Raw genomic sequence first — 26,386 nt, forward strand, 5'->3', positions numbered from 1 at the left:
CAAATCATGGAAAATGACTAAAGCGCTTCGCAGCAACTGCTCCAACATACACCCAATCCATGGAGAAAGAGTCATAGTCTACCGAGATGATGAGAAGGCAGAAGCCTTTGCAGACGCCCTGGAGCTGCAATTTCAACCAAACTACCCTCACGCGGACTTGCGCTTCATCAAAAAAATCCACAGGCAAGTATGATGTGTACTTCATCATCCCACCAGCTGTGACAATGTAAGTTATACTATGCCAAAGGAAATATACCAAATCATCAAGAACCTCAACAACGGAAAAGCACCAGGTCCTGACCAGATTTCAAACAAAATTATAAAGGCACTCCCTCACAAAACAATAATGCATCTAGTGGCTATCATCAACGCAATGCTAAGACTCAACTACTTCCCCACTCTCTAGAAGTAGGCAGATATAATCCTCATCCATAAGCTGGGGAAAGCACCTCAGTTCCCCCAGAATTATAGACCTATCAGCCTCTTGTCAGGCATGGGGAAAATAGCAGAAAAAGTAATGCTAAAATGCCTACAAAATGAAACGAACAATCTAGACATAATCCCAAAAGAACAATTTGGTTTTCGCACAGGTCACGGCAAAACTCAAGAGGTTCACAGACTTATAGAATACGTAACTACCGGATTCAATTGGAAACAACATGTAGGTGCAATTTTCCTGGACGTGGCGAAAACCTTCGATAAAGTGTGGCACAAAGGCCTCATCCACAAACTAATAACTGCAAAATACTTACTAGACCTCATTCAAATCATAGATTCTTATCTGAAAGACCGAAAATTTCAAGTGAAACTGCATGACCTCAGATACTCTGCAAGAAGTATCACAGCAGGTGTCCCATAAGGCTCCCTTCTATCTCTGTTACTTTTCAATATTTACATCTTAGACGTCCCAAACACTCCATCAACCATCATGGTTTTTTGCGGATGACATGGCGATACTAGCCAGACCATACCTAACCACACAATGACTACAAAATGCAGCAACAAATTTTGAAAAATAGTTTCAAAAATGGAGAATAGACGTCAATGCAGATACGAGCACGGCCATACGCTTTACAAGGAAGAAATCAAGCCACCACAGAGCAGTCACAATGTTCACTACTGATATCCCATGGCAAAAAAGAAGTAAAATACCTGGGAATCAAACTAGATAACTGACTAAACTTCAACTCCCACATCTCTCATGCCTGCAACAAAGCTGGCTCAGCAATAGCTCAACTCTGCCCAATAACTCAACCAAAGAAGCAAAGTCAGTCCAGAAAACAAACTAAGAATATACAAAGCAATCGTCATACCCACATTAACTTACGGTTCACCAGCGTGGAGCCACACCTCCCCTAGCAACATCAAAAGATTAAAATAACCCAAAATAAATGCTTCCGAATGATCTTTGATGCCCAATGGTTTGTAAGGAACACTATCCTCCACCAAGAGGGAAACCTGCCAGACATACCTACGTTTTTCTTCCAGATAGCAGCCAAGTACTTTGCTCAGGCATCACTCCATCTCAACCAACTCATTCGTGAATAATCAGATTACGATGAAAATGACAGATGGAAACACAAAGGCCCAAAGGCGGTTCTGATCACAGATTGAAATAATTCTACACACCTCTAATTAGGGTGAGCCAGGCGCTCAAAAATTTCTTTCATTAAATAATTAAAACGTATCGTTTACTGGATAAAAATCCATGGGATTGATGTTCATCTTGCCATAGAAGTTAACATACATATTTTCTTGAAAGTCCATCAAAGCATTTGTGTGCTCTCACTATAACAAACTACAAAAAATTCCTAAATGAAGCTCCATAAGTACAGGGTTGTGCTAAAGGAAATTCAATTTAACAAACTATTCACTACAACCCAACGATTTCTTTGTCCCTATGAGTTAGGTATAGTGAGAGTCATCTGTATTGGCAATAGTTAGATAATTTTATAGGAAAATAATCTAGTCCTCATTGCTTGTCAATCATGAAATTTGTTTACTGTAATATTTTTTTCAGTTCTGGTTAATCATAGCAGACACTCACTGTGTACATTATTTTCCCATGATCAGTGCCAGTGGAGTTCTGGTACCAGGATGCAATTTTAAGTCGGATGCCCCTTACTTTTTTTATGTACTTAAAATTTAAAGGTTATAAAATCAAAACACATACTCCATCTTTTTTTTTGAAAAAGTGTGTACCTTGAAATATACATATACCGTATTTTTCGATAGATAACGCGCACCTAATGTACAGCGTGCACCCTCAACATTTTCATCACTCCTTTTGATGTATCGATAACGCGCATCCGCCAACTACCGGTAGAGTTAGCTAGTACAGACAGACAGAGGACGGAGGAATTCTTTAAAAGCACGTGCGTTGCTAGTAGCAGTGGTCGATTATTCGACCACTGCTACTAGCAACGCACGTGCTTCCTAGCAACGCACCTGCCACTAGCAACGCACCGTACATCCTGTTTTAAAATATTTCATTAAGTAAATCATTATTTGTTTATATTTTGTTATTAGATCTGAATTATCTATGGATGACAGAAGTACTTCTCGGTGAAAATCCTACACAGAGCAGTTCAAGCTTGAAGTAGTAGAAGTAGCAAAGGAAAAAGGGAATCGTGAATCTGGTAGATTGTTCAATGTTAGAGAAAGTAGTGTTCGTGAATGGAGAAAGGCTAAAACAGTCTTGAAATGTTTACATACGAGGAAACGTACTATGAGATTTAGAAGGTGCTTGTGGAAAAAAACTGTTTGATTGGGTTGTTAGTGAAAGAGCTAAAGGTATGAGAAAATCTACTGTACGTATGTTGCAGGAATCGAAAAGAATTGCGCAAAACAATAATATAAAGAATTTCAAGGTCTAGCCATCTTGGGGTTTTTAATTTATGAATGGAAACAATTTAAGTGTGTGCTCCTCCACTAGTGTTGGACAAAATTTGCCGTGGGACTAGGAAGCGAAAGTAGCTAAATTTCGTTTGTTTCTGAGAGAAAACTTGTGTGGGGTTGATGCTTGTCAGTTTGGAAATATGGATGAGGTTCCCGTAAGTTTTGACATGCGTAGTTCTAGGACTGTGAATCTGAAGGGAGCAAAAGAGGTTTCAGTTGCTACAACAGGGCACGAAAGGTCTAACTTTACTGTAGTTCTCTTCGTAACTGCAGATGGTTCCAAACTGCCACCGATGGTGATTTTCAAAAGAAAGACTGTTCCAAAAGGTTGTGATTCCAAAGATATTATTGCTACTGCTAATGAGAAAGGTTATGAAATTTTGGTTGGAGAATGTGTGGCAAAAGAGAAAAATGGCATTTTTCAACCCAAAATCTTTGTTAGTGCTGGATTCGTGTAGGGCACACACACACACACGACAACAGATGTTAAAACAATTGTAAGTATTGCAGATTGGCCATTCCAGGTGGTTTAACAAAAAACTCCAACCATTTGATCTTGCAGTAAATAAACCATTCAAAGACAATTTGTAGGCTAAGTGGGAAGACTGACATCCATAAATATAACAAAACAGGGCAGATGAAAAGAACGTCATATAAAGACATAGTTACATAGTTACAGCGACTAGTAAGGGACCATCTGGTGGTCCTTAACCCTAACACAATATTTTTAATGTCTGAACGATAAACCCGAATTTCGGGGAGGAAAAATCCGCTAGCCCGTTCCAGAGATCGACTAACTCTGGAACCGGTCGAGAAAAGGCTTAGAAAAAGTTCCTCTATTCGGCGACTAGATTCGAACGCCTTTCATCGTACGGTCAAGCGCTATAGAGTGCAAACGCCACTTCTACTGAGCTACAAATATTTTATTAACAACAAAGCATCTATGTACAATCTGAATAGGAATAAATATATATACATCTATTTACAATTAGAAAAACATTTTGTACATAGTATGCTCATGTTAATTGGCATTTTTTCTTTGACATTTCTTTATAGTTTTTTTTTTTCACATTGTGTCGATTATCTGTGTTCATACAATCTTTTTTTACATGGTAATCTGCTCAGTGCCTTGCGTTTCCTAAAGTCCTTATACTTCATCTGAGCATTTTTTTTTCTCTTCAATGTGTCATGCATTGATATCATTCTATCTTAATCACTCATATTAACATTGAAATTATTATTTCATACATCCTATTTTTCATCTATTTACAATTATATATGCTGTACATAGTATGCTCATTCTAATTGGGATATTTCTTTGACATTTCTTTATGGTGTCACATTGTGTACATTATCTGTGTTCATATAATTATTTTTTTACATGATAATCTGCTCAGTGCTTAGTGTTTCCTTATACTTCATCTGAGCAATTTTTTTTTAATGTGTCATACATTGATATGATTCTATCTTAAGCACTTATATTAATATTTAAATTACTATTACATACATCCTATTTTACATCTATATACAATTATATACATGCTGTACAATAGTATTCTCATTCTAATTGGCATTTTTCTTTGACATCATTAAAAATGTGGCCAAGTTCTTCCATTATATATATTGTCATTGACATTTTTGAAACATAAAACTAACCTACAATCTCCATAATTGACCATTATTATATAGAAGGCTACAACCAATTATAGTATAAAGCAATTAATATACAGGTGGTTATACAGCTTAATGAGAAAGTATATTCTATGTGTTTCTTTTGCTTATGTATATTTATATTATTTCTTAAGTTCTACAAGAAGTTTTGTATGGTTTTGTTTTAAGTTTTGTATTTATGGTGGGTCTTTTATTTCTATGATCTGCAGTTGTTCTTCGAATTCTGAGATGAGACCCATTTGCCGCCATTGGTGTTTGGTTATTTTGTTTCTGTTTATGGTATCTGTGATTGTGTCTTTTAGTATGTTGTTTATTTTCCTGAGTATGTCTGGTCCTGTTTCCCTTCAATAAATTTTGTCGCATCTGTATGTCCATATCGAGTACATGGTTGTTATGATGATGATTGCTTTAGTTGTGTTATGGTACCTTCGTTTAACCAGAATAATGTGAGTTCTATTATGGGTTCTTTGTGTTTTATGAGTGTTTGAACGGTGTTCCATATTCGGGAGGTGTGTGGGCAATACATCATTAAGTGATAAAGTGTTTCTGGTTTGGGGAAAAACTGACATGTGGCGGGGCCTTGAAGCGGGATCCCTTTCGCTGTGCACCATATTTTTGTGGGAAAACAAACGTGGTGTACTTTATAATAGAAGCTTTTTAATTTGGGGTTTATGGGAAGACTGAAAGCTTTTTTAAGTGCGTTTGATAGTCTTAATATGCCTCTTTCAATCTCCTGGTGTTGTGGCTGGGGGTATAACTGTGCGCGTGAGTTTGATGTGTGCAGCTTTAGGTTTCATCTTCAAAAATTCGTTTATTCCTATGTATTTATTAATAAAGTTGTAACCTTCCACGATCTCGTGGAACATTTTTGGTGTATTACCACTCGAATGCGGAAGGGAACATATTATTTTGTCTGGCATTATCTTCTGCATATAGTATAGTATATATGCGCTCCACGCTTTTTCCTCTGTGTAAGCTCTCTCCATGATTTTCACTCTCGCACATAGAGTTTTTAGGTGGACGTTTATTAAGCCGAGTCCCCCAGCCTCAATGTCGTGGAATATTGTGGATCTTCTGATGGGCTATCGGGATCCCCAAATGAAATTTGCGCACTTTTTGTGTATTCTGTCTACTTCTTTACCGTTGTAGTTGATGTTGTTTATGAGGTACCATATCTTTGAGAGTAAGTATCGATTGCAAATTTTAGCTTTACTTCGTAGTGATACTTGTCTATGTCTCATCTGGGTGATCTTATTGGTTATTTTTGTATGTGCAAGCTCCCATTGTGTGTGTTGTGTTGGATTTGTTCCCCTATGATGATCCCCAGAAGTGGTAAGTGGTCGTTTATTTTTTGGATGGCCTGTTTGCCCACCTGCCGACGAACATCGCATGGCATTTTTGCAAGTTTACTTTAAGCGCTGACGCTATTTCAAAATTTTTAAGTATGTTGTAAGCGAGTGTGAAGGACTCGGCTGTAGTTACGTTAGTGTCACATCGTCGGCGTAAGCGAGCACTTTTGTTTTTCCTTCACTTCCTATGTGAGTGCCCGCTATGCCAGGATGTTTTGATATTTCTTGTAAAACCGGTTCTTAGGCGAGGCCAAAGAGAATCATGGAAAGGCTATCTCCTAGTCTGACCAAGCATTTAAGTTTGACCGGTGAAGACAGTTTTTTGTTTATGATCAAGCGTGACTCTGCTGTGGTGTAGACATTTGAGATCAGATTTCGAATTTTTTTTCTCAAACCCTGCGGCTTTGATGACTTCATTTAAGTACTGATGACTTACTGAGTCAAAGGCCTTTTCAATGTCGAGACCTATTGTGCTGTGTTGCCTGGTAGTGCTCGTATATACATCGAATTTGCAGGATAGTATCCTCTATTTTTCGGCCTTTTATTCTGCAGGTTTGGGAAATGGATATGATCTTGTGTATGTGTCTCTGCACTCTTTCAGATATAATTTTAGTTAAAATTTTTTGGTCCGTATTGAGGAGTGTAATTTCTCTCCATTGTCTCTCTTCGTTGTTTGTTGTGTTTTTCTTTTTTGGTATTAATGCTATGTAGCCGAGGTTGAAATATCCTGGGATGCTCTCCGAATTGTGTATTTCGGACAGCATTTTTACAAATAGTGTTTCAAACAGTGGGTAGTAGGCTTTATAAAATTCTGCAGTGAGACCGTCAGGTCCTGGGGATTTGTGTAATGATAGGGATTTTATAATTTTCTTGCATTCTGATGGCGTGATTAGTGAGTCTATGTTTTCGGCTTTTTGGTCTGTGAGTCTTGGTATTTGTTTCAGGAAGTGTTGTGTTTCTGTTTCATCATATTCTTTTTCAGAGAATGTATTTGTGTACTGTGAGTGGAAGAATCGAAGGAGGTTTGCATCTCCTTCGATTTCTTTCCCCTCATGTGTTATTTTATTAAATGTCGCTTTTTTTTTTTTTTTTTTTTTTGTTCTTCAAAGAGCCACGCAGCTTTGGTTCTTCCTTCATCTTGTTCCATTGTTTTGATTCTAGTGCGAACCCAGGCCCCTTCATCCTCTTTTGTTTCAATTTGTATTAGTTTCGCTTTGTATGCTTTAATTGCTATTTTATTTTCTGGAAGTGTTCTGTCTGTGTTGTATCTCTGTATTAGTTTCTTTGATTATATTTAGTTTTTCTTTGTTTGCGTTGTATTTTTTGTGTTTCCCTATCTTTATGGCGGCTTTTTTTTACTTGCATTTTGAATTTGTTCCATGCCTCCATTGAATTTGTTATTTTTTTATATCATCTAATATTTGTTTAATTTCCTATGTAAATTGTTCTGTGTTAATAATGCTGTTATTTAGTTTCCATAGCGGGTAATTTCTGTTTGTGTATGTGTTGCTGTCTAAGGTCTAACGGGACAGTTTGGCCTTGACCAAGTGGTGGTCACTAAAAGTTAGTGGTGCGTGGCAAATTTCCTTTACAGTGGACTTTAGATGCTGACTTATGTATATTCTGTCTAGCCGCGAGGCATTGGTTGGGGAAAAGTATGTATATTCCTTCCGTGTAGGATATACTATGCGAAATGTGTCCTTTATAAGACATCGCTGGATTATGTATGTGAAGTTATTTATTTATTTTTTTGAAATGTTTTTAATTTCCTTGTCTAATTTGTCATTTTCTATGAAGTTCATATCCCCAGTGGCTATGATATTTTTTATGTTTATCATTTTATTTTCAAGTGTATCCCAGAAATGTTTTTTGTAGTTGTGTCCAGAAAGTACTACGTATTTTCATCTTATTATGATTGTTATTATCATCATTATCTGGCATTTTCTTTTAGTACAAAGAAAGAAATCACGGCATATTTGAAAAAAAAAAAAAAAAAACATTTACTGATAGTTTAGATAGGTGGCAAAATAGCTGCATTAAAACTCTTACATTAAAAATAAGTATGCTCCCCAAGTGATTTACATTTGTAACAATTGTCTTGTGAACGGCTTTGAAAATAAATTATTTCAAACGTCAGCATGATGAATAGGTGGGTTCTCCCCCCCAAAAAAGCTGAACGCTTATGCACATATGCGCCTTTTTTTTTAATTAATATTTCTTTCTTAAATAACTGCATCAAATAATTTATACGTTTTCGATAATAAAATTGAAATTGTAATTATTATAAATTAAGAAATTATTTTGACATAAATATTGTATCAGAATGTAAAAGAAATATCGGTATTTCTGTTTAGGATATAATTGAAAACAAAACAAGGCTCTTTAGTGTGACTTCTGAAGAGGTGCCCTTTCTTTCTTTCTTTCTTTCTCAATAGTATTGAGAGCAGTGGCGCACTCAGGATTTAATCTTGGAGGGGGCCGAGCGCTCTGGATTTAACCTTTGGGGGGGGGCGAGTTGAGTAGACGTTCTACGAATACACACTACACATCGCATACTACCTATAACTGAGCATCTGCAGTGATCGCTAACACATAATTCCTTGGCCCCCCTCTGGGTACGCCACTGATTGAGAGTAATCTAAGCTTTTAGCCTTTACCTCCAGCTGAGAAGATTATTGTCTAGTATTTCTAAGACAAAAGTTATTTCGAGCAACTGTCAAAGTCCTCATATTTGGAAATTTTTAAGGAAAAAAAAAACAACTAACACTGCTGAACTTTCTTTTTAGTAGCATACACGTAAACGGTTTTTATATGGTCAAAATATAGAACAGAATTTCTAAAACTTAGAATAATATTAACATACAGTTGAACAGCAAAGGTTGATCGATTGGTAGAACCTCTGCTACTAATGGCTCGCAAAAAGTTAAGTAAGTTTGAGCGCGGTTAGTAGTTGGAAGGATCATTCGTTCGATGCTGTTGGCGCACTCTCCCTTGATGAGTCTTTGGACCTCCTGAAGGTGTCACAGAATAATAAATGCTTATAGATTGAAAAGAAATAGTCATACCTCGATTAACGAAGAGGATGCGTTCCAGACAATTACTTTGTTAAACGAAACTTCGTTATCAGAAGTAATTTGGCCATAATAGGGATACTTTCGTACGTAAAAAAAAAAAGAAAAGCTTTATTAAATAAAAAGTCAATAGTAGTCCTGAATTAGAAGTATCTGTTTCGGCGGATACAATGAATATTATTGGCTTACTTCTTTTATCAAACGGTAAAATAAAGTAATAGATATTGAATACTGTGAAAACCTTCAAACCGGTAGAAAATTAGATTTATAATTTAGTTCCAGGAGTTCCATTCTGAAATAGAAAAATGTATCGAACAAAAAATTTGGTAAGACATAAAAAAATAAATGTAAATAAAAATAAATACTTAAAGAAATGCATAAAAACTGCAGTGTTATGAGCAAAAGATAATACGTATCAGTTTAATGTGGAGAAATGTAAACTTATGCATTTTGGGAAAAATAGATTACAGGGCGTATATCACATTGATGAAACAGTACTCCAGGAAATAGATGAAGCTAGAGATTTAGGGGTGGTGGTAGACAGAGAATTAAAGTTTAGAGGACATGTTGCTAAGGTAGCCCATAATATTACTTGGCTATTGAAGACTATATTAACATATAGAGATAAAGATGTTGTTATTCTTCTTTATAAGGCCTTGATACGCCCACATCTGGATTACTGTGCTTAAGTCTGGTCAATTGGGTTTCTTGTGGATGAGGATTCAGTGGCCTGTGGAATGTTCCCTGTGAGGATAGATTGAAGGTGTGTATGGATTGCAGAAGTTGGTTGACAGGAGGAAAAGAAGGGGTGTGATGGAAACATTTAAGTTGCTTAAAGGGTTTTATAGGACTGATGCAGGGGAAATATTTCTGCACATGACTAGAGGGAACAGAACAAGGGGATCATCCCTGGAAGTTGAATGTAGTTGTGGGATCGAGTTTTTTTTTTTCTTGGATAGTTTTGAATGAGTGGAATGGGTTGCCATATTCAGTTGTGAGTACTTTTTCTGTTAGTGGGTTCAAGGAAAGGTATGATAGAGTGTGTAAATACTGGGGTCCCCCGCTATGAATCTTCTGACTTCATGGAGGTGCCTGTATAATAATAATAATAACAAGAATAACAATGAAATAAATTCATTATAAAAAATAAAATGATATAAATATACATTAAATAAAAAAAAATAAACAAAGAGTTTCAGAAAATGCTAAATAGCGTTGCCAGAGGCAGGAAAATATTTGAAGATTAACATAACTAAAACAAAAGTTATGATAAATTCAAATCAAACTGAATTAAAATTAGTATATAATAGTATTGCAATTAGTTGACATTAAGATTTCATTGACAATTTTAAGGATAAAAAATAATATAAAGAAACAAGAGAATCATACTACAAAGTAAGCGTAATGATTAGCTATTAGGAGTTTTCCGGTATTTACCTCTGCACGGGCAACGACTAAAAACATGAAGACAGTTTGAGAGTGGCCAAAGAGCTCCAAAGAGAAGAATTAGAAATAATAGTGAGATGATTGGGCAGAGGATTTAGATAGAAGATGGACATGATTAAACACTCAGTGGATACCAAGACCAGGAAACTTCGCCCAAAACACAAAGGGATGATTACAACTGAATAATTTTAAGCTTTTTTGTAGGAGTACGTAGAACAGTTGATATATGTATTACGGTTGTTATTACAAGTATAGAATTACCTGCTAATTCTGCGATATATCTCATTTCTGTAGATAAAAGAGTGCTAAAAAGGAAATGTAAATTTCACTTATACTGGGAATAAATATGTTTAAAAAATAACATTTCACTGTAACTATCTTAGTTCTAATGTGGTAAGCGCATCGCATTCACACAAAAAGTCGACGATAATTAGCCGTTACTGCCTTGACACTGATTAACTATTGTGACCACATTGTAACTATCTCAGTTCTAATGCAGTCATAGTAGTTAATCAGTGTCAAGGCGGCCGCAGCTAATTATCGTAGTGTGAATGAGATGCGCTTATTTATTTTCAGCGAGATATTAGAAAAATTTCGATTTCCATCATTCAACAGTATTATTCGGTATTATTCAAAATGTCTATGCAGAACCTCTACTTGAAGAAACTGCAAAATCGCAAAGTCCCATCAAATAAAATGAGCGTTTGAAGAATGTTGGTGTAAGAGTAGGCTGACCATACGTACCCTTTTGAACAGGACAGTGCCTTTTTTTTTTTCATATTTCCCAGCCGTTTCAATAAAAATGTCAATTTGGTCCCATTTTTAATAAAAACTATAAATATACTTTAATACTGGTCAATCATAAATTATTATTCATAACCTATAATCGAGCCTACTTAGCTCAGTCAGTATAGACGAAGCCCTTTGTTCGGAAAGACCTGGGTTCGATTCCCGTCAGTGATGTGAGGAACCTTTATCTGGTCTCTTTCGACGAAAGGTGAGTTAGATAGTATCATACGGAGAGAGGGGAGGGGGAGTTCACCCGGAAACTCGGCTTTTTTCGTCCGCAGAACAGTGCACTGGGCACCTCTATGTTTGTAGAAATGCCCAGTGCACTTCTACAAACATAGGACACCTTCAGGAATAAGAAGTAACCAACCTATTCCGTAGGTTGGTTACTCTTAAATATGTAGGTCTACGCGTGGGCGAAAATTAGAATAGGATAGGAACCATTAATCATATATCAATATCATGGATACTAGTAATTTGTATAACCATGTAGTCAGATTGTTCGATACTATATATCGATATCTGCAGTGATTCAGAGAAAATAAAAAACAGATATTGGCAACACTTGAGCGTCTCAGACGCGGCGTCTGTTCTGCTGCAGCGTTAGCTTTTTATCTGTCTGTATACTAACTGTGGTTTTGTTATTCAATGCCGGTGGTTTAAATTTCATATTTTTTAAAGTCTTATTTTTTAAAGCTTTGAGTCTATCCTTGCAATGTCAAAGGTGCGAAACTGCAGTTTTAATGACGATCTAAAGAAAAAATTCAAATTTGTTAATCTGGAACAAACTGTGTAGTGATGGCACAAAAGTGATATGCCAACATTGTAATTCCATTTTCCCGTTGCTCATGGGAGCAGAAATGACATCAACCACGTAGCCAGCAACATAACGATGTTGAAAAGACTCTGGCTTCAGTTAAAAAAACATCAGCTCGTTTCTGGCCCCCAAGATCTCCTGATCTCACACCCTGCGACCTAAAAGAAGCAGTTTGTGCACGACCTCTACCAACAACTTGATTGACCTAAAAAACCGTATGACAACTGCGGTGAACTCAGTGACGCAATACATCCTTCTTCGGGTATGGGATGAATTCAGCTACTGTCCTGATGTTATCGGTGCTGCCGGAGGGGAGGTGGAGGGCACATTGAACATTACTGTGAGTATAATCAAATATACTTTACATTATATTTTTGTCACTAGTTCTATGTTTGATATATAGACTTACAAAATTGAGTCAATCTTTTTCAATCACCCTGTACTATGTCCCAGTAATAGTCCGATTCTTCTTCTTATTGAGTATCACGTCATTTCGTGAGTCCAGAAATAGGGAAGAAGAAGAAGAAAACAGAAATGTAAGAAACGATAATACGAGTATGATATCATGAATTCCGTACGAACATTGTACAATCTGATTTCCTGAATGTCACAAAGATGTATGTATGACAAAAAAAGACAATTTAATAATAATATTATTATATTCTTAAACCTGCACGATGCAGTATGGTTAATGTTCGGCACTGTTAACATAATACTGAAAGTGGTAAATTACTTGGCTTAAGGTTGTTTCGCTTCGGATTTTGTTACTTCATGAAAATTATTCAAATTATTCTCTCTCTTTGTCTCTCTTTAACTTTGTGGAGACGTTTTCCTTTCAAAGTAAAATCATTACTTTCAAAGGAAAAATATGTTACTGTTAGGCCTTTTGTAAACTGCCAAACAGTAATAGAGGAAAAAAAACTTATGATATCGCCTTTTCTCTGAGAACCGCTTTATTTTTTCTTCGATAATTATGGGAAAATTTCATAATTTACATATGTTTCCAGAAGATAATGGTTGACTCATAAATCGGCCTATCCAATTAGATTGTCACTATGCATTTTCTTTTTGTATGTGTGTGTGAACACTGTTGCATGGACTAAAGTTTGATGATAAGTTTAATGAGGTCATCAATGACTAGTTCTTGCAATATCTGCATCACACTATAGAGATAGAGATTGATTTCCACATTTCATATTCGCTGCTTTGATAAAAGCAGTAGAACTTAAAGCGAGGCACTTTTTGTACATTTGGCCGTGAACATACCCATCCAGATTTTCCTTGGGAAGAATCACACATTCAGTTAATAAAATGAAATATTCGATAAGGTTAACTGCAATCCTGATTATCTCGATGCATATTTCTCAAGCATATCCAGGTAGTGTACATAATATTTCTGGGATTTCATTCAATTTTATTATAGCAATTAATTTATGTAGTGCTAAATACTGATGATTAATTAATATTCATAAACTTTAAAGAAATAAAAATAAAAGTCGCATGTCAAAATACCGTCTTCCCTCGAAGAAAATTCGAAACTTCCTTTTCATCATTAAGTAATATTGTACTAGAGGTTTCAACTTTTGAATTGAGAGAAATGTACGACAGACAAGACGAAACTATTTAATTAAATGTGCAGCATACTACTAATTACAACAGTTCATATTGGAGCTGCAGCATGCCGAACACATAACAAAACGTTTGGAATAACAATCATTATGCATTTGACCTAGATGTGTTACCGTGTAAAATTTATACTGTGTTCAAATAAGTATTGAGATAAGCCTACATTTCAAGATGTATCTCATTCTGGATAAGGCAAACAGAACTTCTACTGTACTCTGCCAAAAGCACGTTTTTTTTTTGATTTATTTATTTATTTTTTATTTATTTAAAATTTTTTAGAGCAACCTTTACTCCTTTGGAGATGTTGTTTCTTGGAGGGTTTGCGTTTTAAAGTACGGCAGCAGCCTCTAATCTAATGCCGTCTGCTTCAACTGGGGGAAGTTTTTGATGGCAAATGCGATGTTTGCTAATATCTGTACCTACGGGAACTTTTTCTGGAATATCAAAATTAAAGCAATTATTTAGAATTTTGATTTCAATGTCCGCAAGTTTATAATCTGACAGGCTGTGGATCACCTTGTCTGCCAGCGGAGGTTGCTGAATTTTTCCACCTATAAACTAGCAAAGCACTTACCACCTGAACTCAACGGCAAGACATCGTCTTACATAAAAAAAACTCAACACATTTCATTACTATACAAAGACCTTCAATTAGAGAACGATCGCTTGGTACACTGTGATATGTCGTTCCTTTTTAAAAATGCTCCAGTATACAATACACTAGTCCTCCAGTTCAAAATTTATCTTCCTGACATTTGCAAACCCTTTATGCACTGCCTTAAAGGGGTATTTTAGATTGTCCAGCCAGCTCTTTAAACAAATTGAAGGTAGAGCAATGGGCTTCCCACTTTCACCCCTACTGCAAACTCTTACATGGAAGCATTTGAATCTTTGGCACTTAATTCTGTTTTTCCCCTACCTCAAGCCCAAAGTATTGTTGAAGTATATACACGATGACTTTGCCATTTGGCTACATGGCCCACAGGCGCTATCTAGCTTTGTATATTTCCTCAATAATATCTATCCTTGCATCAGTTTCACTGTGGAAGAAGAAAAGGACCGCTTGCCTTCTTGGATAATTTAGTTACAAGGCAAGCAGATGGGTACCTCATATGTTCAGTTTACCGTAAGCTCTCTCTCTCTCTCTCTCTCACACACACACACACACACACACACACACACACACACACACACACACACACACACACACACACACACACACACACACACACATGCAAAGAGAGAGAGAGACTGAAGAAGATAACTACATGCCGCTTAACACCATCATCCTGCCCAGAAGTTTAGAATTTTCAAAACCTTAGTCTTCAAGGAAGAACGAAGATCATCAAGACAAGCACTGCACCTCGAACAACTGACTCTAATCACATTATTCTCAGAAACGAATGATAAAAATAAAACTCTGGCCAAACTTCTTCAAAAGAACAACAAATCCCCACCTCTAAAACAAACTATACATACACTATATCTTCCCGCCACAGGGATGGCGGCCAAGAGTCCCTGGTTCCTCCCAAAAGAAAAAGATAAAAAAACACTAGAAAAATTTCCAAAAATCTTTTCCTAATTAAAATTCAATTTTTAAAAAAAAAAATTTTTAAATTTATGTTGTGTCGTGTCTTCTATTTCTATGCTTCTTCTGAATTAGAGGTCACATAACGTGGGAATACCTTATAGCTCTCGGGAATCCTGGCCGCTGTGAACGCAAGGCGCAATTCGAACGAAGTAGAATTCGGGCTCTACTTTGTTTGCCTGAGCCGAGCCAGAGGAGCTCACTGGTATCATGTATTGACGATCACTGCAGATGCTCAGTCATAGCTCGTATGCAATGGCCAGTGTGTATTCTCAAATCGTCTACTTAACTCTCCCCCCCCCTTCCCCAAGATTAAATCTTGAGTGCGCCACTGCACGTGACTGTCCTTGCTAATCAGGTCATTTTAGTTTGTCTATACTGGGTAGTGTAGGGTTGAATTGTCTCCAATAATGCTGGAAAGCTAGCGAGACGCGGGCTGTAAATAAGAAGTAAATTAGGTATTTGCATCCCGTTATCTACGTAGTTTCCTGTTCCAGAAACTTCGACATGAATTATAATGAAATGTCCGTCCCCACACACGTGCACACTTAATTACGAACATGGAAGAATTGAATGCCAGTGCTACAATAGTTATTATTACGTTCAGAGCAGTGATAAAACAGAATTCTCTGCTGAGTAATTTTTATATCATTCAGTTTTTATATATAACTGACAGTTATTATTTTTGGTGTAGTTTTGCAAACATAAATAAATAAATACAATAACAGACATAGAACCGTAAAGAAATGAATGCTTCTCGTCTTTGTGAAAAAATAGAGGCACTCCCTGTCTACTTCGGAATTCTGCAACTTTAGTTCTCCTTCCATATCATATTCCCCCCAGAAAAAACAAACAAACAAAAAAAAAAAACAGGAATTGATTGGTAAGGATAAAGAATTAAATATTTGGCAATTAACTTCATGACAGACATGAGTGCGGCAATGCAATTTTCGATGCTATTACCGTAGTAAAAAAAAAATATATATATATATAGAAATAAATAAAATGCAATGAAACATTGAAATTTTAGCATCTTATCAACTTCGTTTTACTTTCGCTTTATTTGTTTTCTGGTGAAATGCTTCACATCCTATCCAGCTGTTTTGTCTCTAGGTTTCGTTTTTTGAAGAATAACGCAGAACATCGTAATTTCAAAATTAAGCAGTCCAACAGACGTGTGAAATATATTGGTCCTATTTCGTTAATAAATTTACTATGATTTCGTTGTTTTCTCAGAGAAAGATTTCCAAATTATATTATGGAGTACGGTATCACTTAATTGTTTGTTAATCACATGACGATTAACAAACAAGAGATTAACCTGATTAATATATTAAGGAATAAATCCTCAATATCCCTTTCTGCATAACATCGATTTTTCTTCTTTTTACCATAAACAATACACTCATTATCATCAATATTTCAATGCGTATAGATAAATGGATAATAAAAATAACACGAATAATTCCAAATAATTTTAGCATTCTTTCCTAACATATTGTAAAATCACAATATGTATATATAAATTTCTCAACTTGCTGCATATGCACAAGTAAAGGGACTGCGTCGGAAAAACAATTTCTTATGTTTAATTTCAATGCATTCTACTGATAATAATGCAGGCACTATTTAAAAGCATGTTGTTGTTGAAGTGAGGAGAATTTCGATGAATGGATCTTGCTTTGAAAATATCTGGGAGCAACTTTTCTGAAATGAATTCACTAACAGTGGCGATTCGTGGCTTGAAATCGTGGGGGTGCTAAACTTTCGAAATAAACATATACAGTAAGTACATACATGTTTCCATGTTTGGATAAAATATCAAAATTATGATAAAAATTAAAAAAAAAATTAAACATGAAAAATGTTGTTTATTATGGATAAAATTATACAGTTAATTATAATTCAAAATTTCTTAAAAATAAAATATATTCTTCTTGTTTTGTTTAATGAAAAAATATTATTTATTATCAATAAAATTATACAGTTCAGTATAATTCAAAATTACTTAAAAATAAAATCCATCCCTTTAATTACAATTAAAGGAATGGATTTACAATTTTTGGAGATTACAATTAAATCCTTTAATTGTAATGTCCAAATATTTAAGGAGACGGAGTAAGCAGTATAAGCGCTACGAACACTCTACTACTGGCGCAACTGCATATAAACAACAGTGGAAATCTGCAGCGGACCCGTATTACGCTAATAGCTCGCATCTCACTATGACGTGCATATGCTTGCGCGCGTAGCAAATACTAGCAATATGCACAGTGCTGCTAGCGTTCTTCGCCCTCCTAAGTGCTACAAGATGGATTTTTATTATCTTTTATACAAAATAAGAGAACTGAATAAATATTACAAGCAAATATAAATAAATTAATAAATAAATTTATATATATCGAGAGAAATTGGGGTGCTGCAGTTCTGCAGTGCCTATGCACGAGTCGCCCCTGTTCACTAATAGGAAGGATGCTCATTTCGTATATTTAAGGAATTGTTGATATTCTATATTAGATCTATGCTTTAAGAAAACGAAGGAATTCATGAAAATAACCGTAACCGTATGTTTTCTTTATTTTTATTATAAGACCTTCACAAGATGTTTTCGTGCATTTTTCAAAAGTCGAATATTACCTCTAACAGAACAACATACATGTACTAGCGAGATGATATTAAGAATGTAGTTGCAATATAGGACGAAATGTAGAGGGAATGTTCTATCATATTAAGGTGTAACGTGTTTTACAATTTTAGAGTATAGATTGCATTATTGCACTGTCTAGGCGTAAACTGCAGATAACGTAATGTTCTGATGAACATTACGTGGAAAATCAGAACTTCAGATTTCTCCACATCATGTCAAATTCCTTGTTCACCGATTTGGGAATATTTCTGTTTAGTGCTTATAATCACGTTTTTCTTTAAAACCCCGCTGCGAAGTGCATATTAAAATTGTAATACTATTGTTATTACATTGAATTATATGATGGATATGAAGCATATGAAGATGCGTATTTGATCCATAATGGCCGGTGAGGTGGTTAAATTCTTACAAGCATTGAAGGAGCATATGCGATGTTTAAAAAAAAGAAAGCAAATTAAATCAAGAAATAAATCGATATTATGAACAAACAGCATGTGGTGTATCCTTTGTCCTGATGCCTAAATGTCTTTGTGACGTCCGTGTTGTCATGATGTAATCTTTGTCCTTCCCCACAGAGGCCAGTATAGATAAATAGCAGCATTTTGTTTTTCTTTCCTCGATTCTCTGCAAAATAATACAGTTGCGTTTTAATCACATCAGATATTCAAGATGAAGTCCTTTTTGATTGCTCACTTCCATGAACTTCGATATAGTTTTAAACAGGACCATCATACGATTCGGAGAAATGAAAAATGATTTTGGTTTTTTGATCAACATCATCATTAAAAATTGATCCGAGAGAAACTGTCAGGTCATGTACATAAAAAAAAACTCTCCCTTTCTCTTTATCATTCCATATTGCTTTCTCATGATAACTGTTCCACTTTCTTTTCTCTCTATCGCTGCTTATCAACCTCTCTACTCTTCTTTTCTCATGATCTTCTGCTTGACTTGTCCTCCTTAAAATCCTGCCCCCCTACTTCTTCCTATTCTTTCTGAATTTATTCTTCTTAGCTATCAAATATATTTCCGGCAGAAATTTATTAAAAGCATTTCTTTAACACAATATTTCATCACTACATTTCAAATTTCCATCTTTCTCATTCTTTCCTTTCTTGTTTTAGCCATTATTATTATCCACGGAACTCTCATTTTCATCGCTTGTGTTCTAATGATGTCTCTTTGCGTTAGTCGCCATTTTGATGCTGCATAAGGAAACATGGACAAAACGTGGTGTATTTTGGCCAAAGACTTCTCTTAAAGACTTGTCCATTAAATACACCATCTTTGACTAGTAATTTCTAAATTATACGTTAGCTTGGGATTTAACACCATGCTCTCTCTCTCTCTCTCTTGCATTCCGTGTTACGGTCCTCGTTATCCAGTTTCTCCAAATATTTTGAATGTATCTAAATCTCCACCTCATCTCCAAACACAGCTGTAGATGATAAAACCGTAATGTCCATTGCATCTCTACTTTAGTCTTAATCAAGATGATATAATATTTTATAGATTTTGCTGACCATCACAACTTTGTCCACTTTTTTTTTTTTTAAATTGATCCCATGCACGAGAGGTCAAGAGGCCTATAAGCACATTAGTGCTTATAGGTCTCTTGATATCAGTGCGTGTGTGGAGAGCAAATGAGGACTGAGATAGAAGTATACTAATGATTTTTTTTTTTTTTTTTTTTTTTTTGAAGAGTTGAAAGTTATAATTGCTTGGGAATACATCACGAGGAAAGTTCTTCCAGAGGATTTGGGTAGACTCAATAAAAGATAAAGAGAAGAAGCAGATTTGTTGTGTTTGCAGTTGCACGATAAAGCGACACTGAACAGCTGATTCTCCTGTATTAAAAAGCGCACCAAAAAGTGAATTTTAAGAGAAGTTTTAGGTGTACCACTGCAAACGTGTGAGCACTATTCGAGGCATGGATCGATTTGGGATTTGTATATAGTTAGGAGTTGGTTGGGTGTAAAACAGCATTTAGAACGAAAGAGAATACTTAGTTTCTTGCGTGTTCAGGAGGCTATCGATATGTGTTTTTGCCAGGAGAGACAGAAGATAAACGTTAGTCCAAGCAAAGAGATTTGATCTTATCCAGCATTGATGATGAAGCTCGAATAGAGGGAGCAATTTACCATGACTTGCAGAAAACGACCAGAGAGAAAGCTGTCATTCTGTGTGTTGTCGTTTCTACAATTTGCTGTCTTCAACTTTGAAGTAATGGTTTTCGCAAAATAATCTAATAGTCAGTTTCATTCATCTTTCGTTTGACTATAAACAGTTATTATTTAAAAATATCTGAAATGAATTAGAAAAAAAATTTTGCTTATCCAGTTTTCAATCTTGCCCTGTGTGTGGAATCGTTCCTAACATCTAATCGCTTCTCTCTCTCCGTGTGTGTGTGTGTGTGTGTGTGTGTGTGTGTGTGTGTGTGTGTGTGTGTGTGTGTGTGTGTGTGTGTGTGTGTGTGTGTGTGTGTGTGTGTGTGTGTGTGTGTGTGTGTGTGAAAGAGTTCCTAACATGATTAGACTATAAGTTTAAATAACTCTCTCCAGCTATTCCTCAAACAATGATTTTTCTTCACAAGCAGAGTTTGATTGATGCATATAGCAGTATAAGTGAGATTTCTTTTCCATTATTTTCAAATACAAGTTTCGTTTCATTGTTCTATCACTATTACTATCAAACGTTATATATCTGTTATCACTTCTTTACTAATGAAAAAAAAAACAAAATTGAATACTATCACCGCGGCCTTTCAAAAAGAAGATGTACTCTTTTCACGAGTTCCTATTTTCATATCCCATTCTAGTTTCTATAATTAAGGTACATACATACATACATACATACATACATACATAGTTCATGTGAAAAGCATGATACTAAAAAAGAGAATCATGATGTCATTATATAGTAACAGGATTGAACAATTTAAAATATGTTAAGTTAAAAACTTTGAGGGAGAACATAGATCTAATCGAAGGAATTTAAAAATTAAAATTAAAAAAATTAAATAAATAAACGTTAAAAGTCTTAATATATTATAATAAGAAAGACAAAACACATATATCATTATAAATTCATATCTAAATTTGTAATCCAGGTCACTGCTTCAGGAGCCGCTTGTAAAAAGTCATTCCAGTCATTTTGATAAGCACGAAAAATGCATTCTTTTAAAATATGTTGCATAGTCTGTCGTGGAGCACCACAGTCACATATTGGAGATGATTGTCTGTCCCATTTATAGAGAGTATCTCTACGGTTTGCCCGAATCCTATTTAGTACTGTCCGGGTTTTGCGAGGTAGATCAAATCCTGTAATCATTTCTTCACCTTTAAAGATGTTATGCAAATGTCCTTTGGTATTTTTCTTCTATGTTTCTTCTCACTTTGATAAAGGATTAAAGTTATTTAGGACTAGTTCTTCTACTGCTCGTAGTGATCGGTGGCGAAATTTCAATCTATTGACTTTAAGAGTTGGAAGATCCAGATGAATAAGTTTGGATTACCAGCAATGTTTTGAAATTCACAGACTAAAGAATTCAATCTACGTAGTTCTGTAGGAATGATGTCTACTAAAAGAAGTAACCAAAAAGTTGGAGTCGATCTAATAAAGGCTGTGATTAATCTTAAGGTATTATTCAGTTGAGAATCGATAATCCTTGAGTGAGGGCTATTTATTCACACAGGAGCACAATATTCAGCACTTGAGAATAACAAATCAAGGGCTGTTATCAGAAGAGTAGAGGCTCTCGAACCTCAAGTAGTGTCACAGAGTCTCTGTAGAATATTATTACGTGTCCTTAGTTTACATGCCAAGTTTGAAAGATGTTACCTGAAAGTGAGGGAACGGTCAAGTGTGACTCCCAAGTACTTAGGGAATTTATTATATGGAAGTATAGTGTTGTTCAATTCAATTTTTAGTTCCACATTTGCCAAGTTATTAATTAGATGAAAACAGGATATTACTGTTTTGCTCCTATTTAAACATAGCCTCCTATTTAAATATAATCTATTAAAATATTCATTCAGTATAGATAAGTCAGCTTTTAGAATTTCTTCTGTACGACTTATGCATTTATGCTGCATAATTATTGCTATGTCGCCGGCATAACAAAATTTCTTTGATGTAGTGACGGGAAGATCGGATATATACAGATTGAATAATAACGGAGATAAAACAAATCCCTGTGGCAATCCATTATTTGACTCCCTTTCGCTGCTAGGTTTATTACCTATAGCCACTATAGATCTTCTATCTCTTAGCATATTGTTAATTATATGGACTATTGCTTTACATGGGATAATCTTACATAATTTATATCGAAGGCCTTGTCTCCAGACGGTGTTGAAGGCGGCTGACAAATCGATAAAAGCTGCTGATGCTTTTAAACATTTTCGAAAACCAGCTTCTACGTGAGTTACTAAAGAGAGAAACTGGTCACTACACCCACGATTTGGTGTGAAGCCAGCTTGTTCTGAGACATATTTAAAAATAGTGGGACTTATTCTATTATAAATAAGTCTTTCAAAAAGTTTTTAACAACTGAAAAGAATAATAGGTCGGTAACTTTCCGGTTTATGATTAGACTTACCGGGCTTTAAAATTGAAAGTATTTTTTTTTTTTTTTAAAAAAATAGGGAAGTTTACTAGTTTTATGTCAGTATAGAATTTAATTAACCATAATCTTGCATTTCTTCCCAGATTAGTTAAAAATTCTAGATGACTGTTATCAAAACCAGGAGCTTTACCAGGCTTTAATTCCTTTAAGTCTGCTTCAACGTCTTGCTGCGTAAAGGGCGTGCGAAATTTGAAGTTATTACAAGTGAAGACTTGTTAAATTCTTTTAATTTTCTCTTAATATATCTCGTATGCTTTTTATTGATTGGGGCACGTGATGCGTTAACAACATGTATAGCTAGTTGATCTGGGGGTGATTCTTGTGATTCTTGGGTGTTCTTTAATCAGTGGAGAACTACCACCTAGTTTCCTAAGAAGGCTCCAAGATTTACAGCTGGAATGAGTAAAGTCTATATACCTTCAACAGTATTTTCATATTTTTTATTTCTGGAAATATCAAATTTTTCTAGAAGTTCGTGTGCTGTTTTGCGGTCATTGTTCATCTGATATTCATGATAAAGTAATTCACATTCTTCGCTCCAATCATGTATACAGTTATGCCTAACACCTCTAGGAATACTGTTTTTGGCAGCAAGCAGTACACGAACTTCTAGAAAAATTGGATATATCCAGAAATAAAAAACGGGAAAATACTGTTTAAGGTATATAGACTTTACTCATTCCAGCTGTAAATCTTGGAGCCTTCTTAGGAAACTAGGTGGTAGTGCGCCTATAAATTGATTAAAACTACTACCTGTTGGAGATATCGAGCGAATATATTTGACAAGTTCCTTTGCGTATTTATTCTAGTCAGCCTTTTTAAAATTCCAACGTGGAAAAGGCATGGATCTTAAAAGTGGAATAGAAAATCGAATATCAGTTAATATCGGTCTATGTTGACTATGAGAAAAGTCACTTAAGCCCTTCTCAAATTTTGCATAGTTGACCTAAATTATGTTTACTCACAAGACATAAATCAGGGTTATAATCTCTTTTCCGAACGTAGATATAAAAGTACCTTTGTCTTTCGCATCAAAGACTAAATGAAGATTATTTAGTTCTAACCAATCCAAGGTTTTCACTACATTCGTTGTCTCGAGCAAAATTCCGTTCATGGCGACAATTAAAGTCTTCAATATAAATTGTGGGATGTTCATTAATAGGGATATTTTTTGTGCAGCTAAGATGATCCAGGCGGTTTATAAATATTCGTAATTATAATATCATTAACGTTTATCAGTGCTACGCATATGTTTTCTTCAATAATTTGAGATAGAAGAAAAACTTCTTTAAGGCGATTTCGCACGAACTTTGCTATTCTTATATTATACTTCGTGATAAGATGCACCTATAGCAGTGTAACCTGGAATGCGACCTCTTTTAAGGAGCTGTCCAGGATCAGCAGCACTTGTTTCCTGGACAGCAATCACATCAACATTGTTGGTTTCTAATAGATTCAATATTTAATTGACTAATACCTAGTGTAGGGTCAATGTTTCTAAATTTTGGTTTCTGAAGTCAATATATATAGTAGACGTCATGCAATTGGCCAGGAGATCCTTAGGATGGACTGGCTACCTATCTCTGTTGCTCAGTTAGCACTACCCAGGAGACACCTATAGCTTTAGGATCGCTATAGACGCGAGCAACATTGTCCCCCATAATTAAGGTAAAAAAAGCTTTTTCGGTTGCTTACGAAGAATGATCACAAACTCCCTATCATTTGCCTCATGAATTTCGTTTATTCCACACGAAGCAACACAGCATTCAAAGAAGTAAAAATTTACTCACACCCTCCACATAGGAAGCGCAGTTTCATTTATTTCTTTCAGTTGGAAGCATTTCGATGGATACATGAAAATAGAGGAATCAAGACGAGATGTAAAAATTCCAAATTATTGGTTATTTAACTTCATGTAATCTCTATTGGCAGTTCATTTCTGACAATCATACGACATCACTTGCTGAAAGAATATAAATATTTCATATGAAACTACCGATTGAATTTTATAGAATTCGAAATAAGATATTCTATCCTTTCTATAGAAATACCTGAAGCTATAGAAGAACGAACAATGAAAATTGAAGTCGCTATAACTGGTTTACTATCTGATTTTAATTAAGTTATTGTTACACTGATTTTGACTATTTTCGCGCGTATCATGGATATACTCAGATATTCTCCTGTTTTCGATCTTCGTTGAATAAAGATTTGCATTTTACATTCTTCAAAATTCATTTCCTGCAGTAGCTCTTTTAATGCGTCAGATACTCGAAACGTATTCGATTCGATTCTAAAAGTGTCGATTTTCTGTAGTTCAAAATTCCCAGTAGAGGAGAATAACTGGAAGATTCAAGGAATTTAAGTTCAGTTTCCTTTCCTTTCAGGCTAGAGAGACGAAAGCAGATAGCGATGATTATTTGTATTATAATTTGACCTTTTGGTTGGTAGGTACTGAGTTTCATGAAGAATTCATATTTCTTCGAAATTCTTGCACTTACTCTTATGATGAATGGACAGAATTTCTCTTTCGGAGTTTAACGAGCAATCCCCAAATGTAGTACATGATTTCAGATACTTTCCTGTTAACTATAAATTTCACCTTCCATTATAAACACGCTTTTCATTTAGTTGCGGAGGAGGCTTGAATAATAAAATTAATTAGCCTTAGTATAAACCACGTTTACTTGGGTCCGGAAGAAGCATTGCAATAATGCTATTTATGTGCTTTCTGTTGTTTTTTTTTAATTACCCCCCCCCTCCACACACACACGCACGCACTCACGCCCACACACACGCGGAGCGAGACGGATGGTGATAGAACAAAAGACGCAATATTACACCGATGATTTTATTCATCAGGTCATTACGATTATACATCAATAGTTGAAAGAATGAACACTGAGAATGAACACAGTACACAGAGTGATTAGCATACATGTTACACAAATGAAAGGCAAAAATAAAAAATAAAAAGTATTTTGAAATTTAATTAATTATTATTATTTAAATTTATGAAATTGCAATATTTGCATATCATGAGGAATAATTACTGGTATTGATAATATTCATTTAGATGTATGCACCGCTGAACCTTGCGGGTCAGCAGAAGCAGGAACGTGCACGATAGGTGATGACAACAAATATGAATGCAACTGCAATATTGGATTCAAAAACGAAGGCGGTTCAAAAGAAGGTAAATGTATAGGTAAGTAGATATTTTAAAACCTTCTGGTTATTCTATGTGCATTGGTTTTCATTTCAATATCAACAATATTGATTTAGGAAAATGATGAGTTGTTAATAAAAACAATGGCGAAATATTTTCACAAAGCAATGTAAACATATCAGTTAGTATAGAAATCTTTCTTTACTTTGTATTATAATTTTATCCTTTTGGTTGGTGGGTACTGAGTTTCATGAAGAATTCAAATTTCTTCAAAATACTTGCACATACTCTTATGGGAATGAACAAAATTTCTGTTTCCGAGTTTAACGACCAATCCCCAAATGTTGTACATGATTTCGGATACTTTCCTGTTAACTGTGGATTTGACCTTCCATTATAAGCATGCTTTTCATTCAGTTGTGGAGGAGGCTTGAATATTAAAATCAATTAGTCCTAGTATAGACCACAATTACTTGGGTCCGGAAGATGCATTGCAATAATGCTATTTATGTGCTTTTTGTTGTTTGTTTTTAATGGTGAACACCATTTCGATGTATAGCAACCATGTTTTTGATGTTCATTAATTCTTCTTAACATTGAATTCACATCATTAAAAAAAAGGGTAAAAACCTATTTAAAAAAACGTTTATTTATTTATTTTATTTTATTTACTAATAAAAATGATGTG

The 26,386-nt window shown here is 35.1% G+C and overlaps 1 protein-coding gene across 1 annotated transcript in view; it reads left to right on the forward strand.

Annotated features, from left to right (window-relative positions):
- Positions 1 to 493: 493 nt before the first annotated feature.
- LOC150110359 (uncharacterized) overlaps positions 494 to 26,386 on the forward strand; it is a 138,769-nt gene continuing 112,876 nt past the window's right edge. The window contains exons 1-2 of the mRNA XM_090396474.1: positions 494 to 665; positions 25,606 to 25,737. Coding sequence (XP_090252600.1) covers positions 494 to 665; positions 25,606 to 25,737 — 304 coding nt within the window. The remainder of the gene's footprint in view (positions 666 to 25,605; positions 25,738 to 26,386) is intronic.

This window comes from Typopeltis vanoorti, chromosome 1 (genome assembly GCF_054136105.1).
Source record: "Typopeltis vanoorti isolate ZY-2024b chromosome 1, IOZ_Tvanoo_1.0, whole genome shotgun sequence".
NCBI lineage: Eukaryota > Metazoa > Arthropoda > Arachnida > Uropygi > Thelyphonidae > Typopeltis > Typopeltis vanoorti.